This window comes from Octopus bimaculoides, chromosome 13 (genome assembly GCF_046866305.1).
Source record: "Octopus bimaculoides isolate indiv1 chromosome 13, ASM4686630v1, whole genome shotgun sequence".
NCBI lineage: Eukaryota > Metazoa > Mollusca > Cephalopoda > Octopoda > Octopodidae > Octopus > Octopus bimaculoides.
The window spans coordinates 9,593,237-9,602,602 of record NC_142940.1 but is presented as its reverse complement, the minus strand read 5'-3'; the positions used below and the strand labels follow the sequence as shown (position 1 = coordinate 9,602,602).

The 9,366-nt window shown below is 38.5% G+C and overlaps 1 protein-coding gene and 1 long non-coding RNA gene across 2 annotated transcripts in view; one reads left to right on the top strand and one right to left on the bottom strand.

Annotated features, from left to right (window-relative positions):
* The first annotated feature begins 1 nt into the window (after position 1).
* The window catches only part of LOC149132805 (uncharacterized), a 10,837-nt gene continuing 1,472 nt past the window's right edge, over positions 2-9,366 (top strand). The window contains exons 1-2 of the long non-coding RNA XR_016244086.1: positions 2-426; positions 6,026-6,474. This is a non-coding gene — a long non-coding RNA (uncharacterized LOC149132805). The remainder of the gene's footprint in view (positions 427-6,025; positions 6,475-9,366) is intronic.
* LOC149132806 (uncharacterized) lies at positions 3,013-4,432 on the bottom strand. Its single transcript, XM_089362034.1, is given in 2 exon segments — positions 3,013-4,141; positions 4,143-4,432. Coding segments are annotated over 2 exon segments (1,362 nt in total). The 3' UTR covers positions 3,013-3,069.

The window sequence follows — 9,366 nt, the reverse complement described above, 5'->3', positions numbered from 1 at the left end:
CACTTCCGGTAAGTTTCCATTCTACCAAAGGAATCGAATATCGATGTCTGATTAGCAAAATCAAAGAATGAAGCTTGTCCTGTTTCGATGATAGAAAGAAAATAGCGCTTTTTTCTTTTCTTTCTGATGATATTTAAATGTAAGTAATAATTGTATCCAGTTTCGGTACAAACACAGCGGTTTTAGTGGCTGAGGCCAGAAATAATTTATTTTGTCATTCTCGGATGAATGAAAAGCGAAGCTGACCGCGAAGAGATGAAAAACAACCAGATTTAAATTCCGGACGTAAAGAGCCGGAAGAAATACTGCAGGGCTTCCCCCTCGCTTGTTATTCTACGGCCCTTAATACCGGGAACAATGAAAGCTGAAATAAAGAATTAAAAGAGAAAACAAACAGCGAAATTATAAAAGCAACATCGTTATTTCGTGAGATATCTTTCTTTTCTTTAGTTTCTTTCTTTTATTTCTAGTGTTCACAAAAAAAAAAAAAAATTATATATATATATATATATATATATGTATGTAAATGTGATACGTATACAACACAGATGTTTATATTAATAATACTTACATATTAATATAGAACCGACGAGGAAAATGGTTCAATATAATTGAAAGAGACGGTACTTAATTTAGAGTGGTTATTTCTAGCGGTCGTCCAGGCTGGGGCATGTGAGTTCGAGTTCACAGTTAGCCACCTACACTTTTCTCTGCAAAATAGAGGTAGTTTATCCTGTTCAGGCTATATTTATTAGCATTAGTCTGCGATTGAGAATTTAAAATCACTTCTTTAACTTTCTAAAGACATCTCAACGCTTCTAAAAGCAAACTTCGTCTGTTTATTTACGTTTGTCGTAATTTGAATTTAATTTATCATTATTTTTTTTTTTTTTACATCAGACGTTGACATCAAGTAAATTCGCAATTATTTACAGTCAATATGATGTCCTAATTGTCAGTTGTAAACTAGTTCCGACGAAGTAAATGCAAATTCGGTAACAGCAAGTTTAGCAAGGAGAATTAACAATCAGCTGTTAAGGTGGAAGTAACTCTATTTTTAATATTTGAATGTATTTCGAGAGATTTTTTTAGTTGCTGTTCACCAATTTAATGGTAAGCTACCAATGTTACTGGTTCTAAATGTAGTAGGTTCAATGTTGTAATGGGTTGGTTGCGCGTGTTCGTATGTAAGAATGTCCCAATATAACGTGGAAATAAGTTTATGCATAAATGTCAGAAAGCATATTTTTAAGGCAAAGTAATTTATTTGGGATTGCTGACAAGTGCTGATTAAATTGAGCGTAGATATGTAGGATCAGAGGGAAGGCTTAAAAACTGACAATTGCACAGATAGATAAGACGTTTGCAGTGGTGAGGATATAAGAGAAACGAACAAGCAGAAGTCGGTGGTACGAAGTCTGGTGTGAAATGTCAAGATGTGTTCGCAGAAGATTATGGGGAGATATGTGCCGTTGTGTTTGTGATGGATGCAGTGGTGCAGCATTTAGTTCATGCTGTGCAGTGTATGTAGGGGTTGTATGCGGATCTGGTGTGAGAGTGCCTGGAAAATTCCGTTTTACCCTGTCAATTGATACAGTTCCTTTTCTCCCATTAATTCCTAAGGTTAAAAGTTTGTTAGAGTTGGAAAGGATGTGGTAAGGTCCAGTGTATGGTGGTGTGAGAGGACTTCTCACAGAGTCATTGCAAAGAAATAAATGGGTCCACGAAGGAATGTCCCTTAGGACCAAAGATGTAACAGTCTATTGCCAAGAGGTCATCGGTGGAAGATTGGAGAAATACGACAGAAGTCTGTTAACATAAAGAGTAGGATGTTGGGAGGATAAGTCCATTGGGGCCAGCATCTGACCCGGCAAGTATAATGGTACTCTGTTAAGCAGCTCCGTTGGAGAGATTCCAAGACACTCCTTGATGGCTGAATGGCAATGCAGAAGAACAATGGGTAGATACTCACTCCATCGATGTTGGTCAGGATAAGCACGCAGCCTTCAGTTTACGGAGGAAATGTACCACCATGCCACTTTAAACTGGATGGTAACTTGTAATCTGAATGCGCCACGCACCTAGAATTTTCGAAAGCTCATGGAAGTGTTGCGATTCGAACTGCCGACCACGGTTAGTGGTGAGCATAGTGGGAATGCTGTAGCATGATATCCAACCTGATACCAGAGTTCGTGCAACCAGTTCTGCTGAATATCACATAGAGGAATGGCTTCAGGCCAACGTATAAAGCAGTCGATGCACATAAGGAGATACGTAAAGCGTTGACTGACTGGCCACAGTCCAACTAGATCAATATGGGTGTGGTGCTTATGCACCTTCGATTTCTGGCAGGAAAGTCAAGAACATGACCAAGCAGTAATATCTTGTCTCATATTTGGCCAGAAGAATCCAGCCGAAAGGAGGTTCACTGTGGCTGAAGTTGCAGAGTGTGGAAAATAGTTCGACGGTGAGTATCTGGAACAAGAGGATGTGGTGTATCCGTTGAGATGTCACAAAATAGTTGTGTGTCAGAATTAGTTACACGCAAATTCTTAGATTTATATATTGCAAATTCAGGTTAAGCAAGATCAAGGGGAGGCTGATCCGCAGAAAGGGGGAGGTCAATATCTGAAGGGGATGACAAAGAATTTTCACAGAGGTGTGAGAGAGCAACTGCTGCTGCATTCTGTGCATCAGATATATAAAGAATATCATTGGTAAATTGCAAAACAAAATCGAGGTGACGAGTTTCCCCGATGCAAGTATTTACCTATAGTTCACGGGCTAACATGCTATAGCACGTCTTGGCAGGTTTAAGCTGCTACAAAGGCAAAGGGGACATCTCAGACAGGAATAATTACTGAGGTATCAAGTTGCTGGACCAGGCGATGAAAGTCGTAGAAAGGGTCATAGCTCAATCAATTAAAGAGAGAGTTAGTAAAGATGAGATGTAGTCTTGATTTATGCCAGTCAGGAGCACAACTGATGCTATATTCCTGGTTAGGCAACTGTAAGAGAGATCTAACATTTCAAAACAATGATTTACCACAGGTATCACATTGATGTTTTCTATCCTGTATGAACGCGCTGGTGTCTCACTAAGTGACCATTCTGAGAGAATGATTTACCACATATATCACAGTGATATGGTTTCTCTCCTGTATGAATGTGATTGTGTTTAGCTAAGCTATCATTCCAAGAGAATGATTTACCACATATATCACAGCGATATGGCTTCTCTCCTGTATGGATGCGATTGTGTCTAGCTAAGTGATCATTCTGAGTGAATGATTTACCACAGATATCACAGCGATACGGTTTCTCTCCTGTATGAATGTGATTATGCTTAACTAAGCTAACATTGTGAGAGAACGATATACCACAGATATCACAGCGATACGATTTCTCTCCTGTATGAATGTGACAGTGTTTAACTAAGGTATTATTCTGACAGAGCGATTTACCACAGATATCACAGCGATATGGTTTCTCTCCTGTATGAATGCGATTATGCTTTGCTAAGCTAACATTGTGAGAGAACAATTTACCACAGATATCACAGCGATATGGTTTCTCTCCTTTATGAATGCGATTATGCTTAGCTAAGCTAACATTGTGAGAGAACGATTTACCACAGATATCACAGTGATATGGCTTCTCTTTTGAATGAATGCGATTGTGCATAGCTAAGTGATTATTCTGCGAGAATGACTTACCATAGATATCACAGCGATATGGCCTGTCTCCTGTATGAATGCGACTGTGCTCAGTTAAATGATCACTTCGAGTGAATGATTTACCACATATATCACAGCGATCTGGCTTCTCTCCTGTATGAATGTGATTGTGTTTAGCTAAGTGTTCATTCCAAGAGAATGATTTACCACAAATATCACAGTGATACAGTCTCTCTCCTGTATGAATACGTTTATGCGTAGTTAAGGTACTATTATGAGAGAATGATTTACCGCAAATATCACAGCGATATGGCTTCTCTCCTGTATGAATGCGACTGTGCACAATTAAATGATCATTTCGAGAGAATGATTTACCACAAATATCACAGCGATATGGCTTCTCTCCTGTATGAATGCGACTGTGCACAGTTAAATGATCATTCTGAAAAAATGATTTTCCACATATCACAGTGATAAAGTTTCTCCCCTGTATGTATGCGATTGTGTTTAGCTAAACTGGCAGGCCAAGAAAACGATTTACCACAGATATCACACTGACATGGTTTCTCTCCTGTATGAATACGTCTGTGGTCAATCAAGTGCACATCCTGACGAAATGTCTTACCACAGATATCACAGCGATAAGGTTTTTCTCCTGTATGAATATATTTGTGAGTTGTTAGGTTATGTTTTTGAGAGAATGATTTTTGACAGATATCACATTGGTATGGGGATTTTCCTAACTCTTTCGGCATCTTTTTAACCTTTTACTTTGTGATTTGTAATGCTTTTTCATTCACGTTGTTTCAAATTAATCATGCATTATCTCATAGACTTGAAACTTCAAGAAAGTGATTGGGGTCCGAAAAATGGGGTGGGGTGAGGTGGAAGTCTCAGAAATTTTGCCCCCCCCCCTTGATATTTTCACCCACATGATTTTCACTAAGGAGAAAAAGGGCTTTCACCTCATGTCACCCCGTTTTTCCGACCCCCAATCTAACCTAGTGCTAATGCTAGTCTACACACATCCGCCCACTACCGCTACCTGCTTAGTACATCTGCAACATCTGATGCCTGTTTTCTCAACATATTCACGTTGCTTTCATCTGGACTGCTACTTTCTTCTTAGGATTTTACCTTTATATCAAGAGATGCAGGCGTGGCTGTTTGACTGAGAAACTTGCTTCTCAACCAAGTGGTATTGGTTCAGTCCCACTGTACAGCAACTTGGACAAGTGTCTTCTTCTATGATTCTGGGCTGACCAAAGCTTGTGAGTGGACTGGTAGATGGGAACTAAAGAAACCCATCATACACACACACACACATACAAGTGTGTACATGTACCCTTGCCCTGACACCGTGTGATGGTTGTAAACATCAGCATCATACTAGCAAGGTTGTTTGTTTCGTCTTCTTCGTAAAACGTTTAACTATGGAGAAATATTAGGTGAGGGTCAGTGACAGGAAGAGCAGCCAGCTGTAAAAAATATCCCTCAACAATTTCTGACTGACTTATGCAAGCATGGAAAAGTGAACATTAAATGATGATTATCATTATTAACCTGTAACAACTAGTTTACTAGGTGGCTTGTAGGAATCCCACTGGTTGACATCACAGCAAAGATGACAGCTGCTAAAGGCCTGATACTATACTGGATTGCTTGATACAGTATACTTGCCTTCATTGTTATGAACCAAAGATCTGGGTTGTCAGTTAGCCAGCACTATAGCTTACCATTCCAGTGTATGGCATGGTTCAATGATTTTTATTGACAAATCAAGGCAGTACTCATAGCTTATGGCTTGAGTTCCTGCTCTTGTTCTCTTTGGTATCCCTTCCAAGTTAAAGAGAAAATTATCCGAGATATTTTAAAACTTCTTTCAACTACAGGCACAGGAGTGGCTGCGTGGTAAGTAGCTTGCTTACGAACCACATGGTTCTGGGTTCAGTCCCATTGCGTGGCACCTTGGGCAAGAGTCTTCTACTATAGCCTCAGGCCAACCAAAGCCTTGTGAGTGGATTTGGTAGACAGAAACTGAAAGAAGCCCGTGGTATATATGTATATATATGTATGTGTGTGTATATGTTTGTGTCTGTGTTTGTCCCCCCAACATCACTTGATGCTGGCCTGTTTACATCCCCGTAACTTAGGCTTACAAAGAACAAGTCCTGGGGTCGATTTCCTCGACTAAAAAGCGGTGCTCCAGCATGGCCGCAGTCAAACGACTAAAACAAGTAAAAGAGAGTAAAAGATAAAGAGAGTACAAAATTTTTTTGAATTTTTTCTTTTACATTAATCTAATTTCTTTTCTTTACTAATGTAACTTATTTATTATTGATTTCTAGGGAAAAGAAAAAATGAATGCTATCTTCATCATCAATATGCAAAAATACATATTTTGAAGATAATCAAGTGAAAATTTGCAACACTTTGGTTGAAAGAAATTTAACAAGATCCATTATCTCTACCCGAGCTGAATAATTGTTATGGAATTACATTTATCTTATCAGATTAACTTACTTCCAGTATTTCCCTGGCCCTTTGAGCTATGAATATGTAAAACTAAATTAGGAAGTAACCACCAGTTGCCACATGTTCTCAGAGCATACATGTACTGACCAACATCAACCACTGGACACACGTCTTTGTTTGAAAGACAAGCCATACCCACTGCTCTTTAAAGTCCTCTGGAGGACACCAAAATGATTTTTTCTCAAGGTACACAGATAAAAAGAGAGAGTCAACATTCACAGTTGAAATATACCCATTTAGACATCAAAGCTAACACTTTCAGGTAAGTCTTACTTCTATATTACCGCTTCATTAAATTTCTTCCAACCATTTGGAGTTTTTCAAATTTTCACCAGATAATTTTCCAAAAATATAGTTCTCTCTTTTACTCGTATCAGTCATTTGACTGCGGCCATGCTGGAGCACTGCCTTTAGTAGAGAAAATCGACCCCAGGACATTTTTCTTTGTAAGCCTAGTACTTATTCTATCAGTCGTTTTTTGCTGAACCGCTAAGTTATGGGGACGTAAACACACCAGCATCGGTGGGGGGACAAACACAGACACACATACTTACTACCAAATCCACTCGCAAGGCTTTGGTTGGCCCGAGGCTATAGTAGAAGACACTTGCCCAAGGTGCCACGCAGTGTGACTGAACCCGGAACCATGTGGTTAGTAAGCAAGCTACTTACCACACAGCCACTCCTGTTCCCATAATTTTTTCTAGAAATTAGTAATAAATTACAAGCATTTAAAATTGCCATATTAGCCAATCAAATGCGTCTATTGTTGACACTATAATTTATGCTGATCTCCATTGCCATGCTGATGAGCATACATGAAATTCCATTTGGATACTAAGCCAAATATTTCATCAGGTCAGTCCTTTCCAGAGCTCTGTTTGCAAGGACTTGTCTTCATTGCTTTGTTCGGATGTTCAGTTTAATATCCATGTCTTCCTCATTTGTACTGCAAATATTTCTGCAGAAGAACATAGTACATCTATCCTCATTCATCACAGTTATTTTTTGTTGTAAAATACACTGTATTAAATGAATCCAGTAATAAACAAATGATAACAGAACAAAGGTGGAAAAGCAGATTTCGTTTTGAAACTTGTTGTCCTTAAGCATTATTGAAGAATCTCTGACCAAAGTTATAACAGGTCATTTCGTGATAAGCATAACATATTATCCTGAATCAGTGAAGAATGAATCAGTGATAAACGGGGATAGATGTATACTTGAGCATAGAAAGTATCAAGATCACATTTGCATATATTCCAGCATTTTACTATGTCTGTCGAGTTGCTGAGTTATTTTCCCTTAAAAAAAAAAGAAGAAAAAAAACCCCTTACTCTTAAACAAACATGGCTTCTCAGTACAATATAGTTAGTTTACTTAGAAAAGCGTTAACAGCTCAGCAATTTCAATCACTATCTCTTAAATATTCATTGAGAAAGTTTTCTGCTGTTTTACATATTTTTTGGATATATTTAATGTTCTGTTCTGCCTTGTACATCATGTTGAAATTTGTTGATTTTCTTTGTTGGTTTATTGTTGTAGAAGATCCCTTTAGTTAATCTCTTGAAGTTATTTAAAACAATTAACACCTCTCGTTAAGCAATGTCATATTTTCAATATTTTGACAACATACAAGACTGTAGAACAGTGGTTCCCAACCAGTGGCCATATAAGATTTTGCTGAGAAAAAATGTGCAATAGGCGTAGGAGCGGCTGTGTGGTAAGTAGCTTGCTTACCAACCACGTGGTTCCGGGTTCAGTCCCACTGTGTGACATCTTGGGCAAGTTTCTTCTGCTATAGCCTCGGGCTGGCCAAAGCCTTGTGAGTGGATTTCGTAGACGGAAACTGAAAGAAGCCTGTTGTATATATGTATAAATATATGTATGTGTGTGTATATGTTTGTGTGTCTGTGTTTGTCCCCCTGGCATTGCTTGACAACCGATGCTGGTGTGTTTATGTCCCCGTAACTTAGTGGTTCGGCAAAAGAGACCGATAGAATAAGTACTAGGCTTACAAAGAATAAGTCTTGGGGTCGATTTGCTCGACTAAAGGCGGTGCTCTAGCATGGCCACAGTCAAATGACTGAAACTAGTAAAAGAGTAGAGTAATAGGCGCAGGAGTGGCTGTGTGGTAAGAAGCTTGCTTACCAACCACGTGGTTCCGGGTTCAGTCCCACTGCATGGCACCTTGGGCAAGTGTCTTCTACTATAGTCTCGACGGGCTTCTTTTAGTATGCATATATTTGCGTGTCTGTGTTTGTTGCCCCACCATCTCTTGACAACCGATGTTGGTGTGTTTACATCCCTGTAACTTAGAAGTTCGGCAAAAAAGACCAATAGAATAAGTACTAGGCTTTCAAAGAATAAGTCCTGGGGCCGATTTGTTCGACCAAAGGCAGTGCTCCAGCATGGCCACAGTCAAATGACTGAAACATTTGAATTGGTTATACTTCTACATTCTTATTGGTTATACTTCTACATTCTAAAAGAATATGTTATACTTCTACAATACACATAAAATATAATAGGATTTTTTAAAACATGGAATAGTTATAAGGGTCCACTAGAGTAAAATAGGAATTAAAGGGGGTCAATAAGTAGAAAATAGTTAATCACTGCTGTAGAATATTAATCATGCTGCTATTTCTAGCGGGTCGAACGATACAGTGGGTCACACGACGATAAGGGTTATCTCCCATAATCTTGATGGAGTTGCGTCCCCTTGATTAGATCAATAGAGCGATGATATTTATATATCGTATTTTATGGCATATAAAGCCAACTTTCTTTTTAAAAATGTCTCAAGAAAGAAAAAAAAACCCTACCCAATAAGATTACCTTAAAATCTGCATGTTTAGATTCACTAAAACTTCTTTTCCTGTCTATGCACTGTTGAAATAGGTTGTGCATCTAGTATGTGCTTGCGTCTTCATTTTACAATAATTTCCACTCTCTATAGGGGGTCTCCCCTTCAGTAAATGCTTCGTTATTATTCTTAAACAGGCATAGCTCACACAAAATTCGTTGTGGCATATTTTTCTATGGCTGGATGTCCTTTCTGTCGCCAACCCTCAATTGTTTCTAAACAAGTTATTTTTATATAATAGAATTGTTTCAATTAGAAATGCATTTTTTCTAAGATTGTTTACTC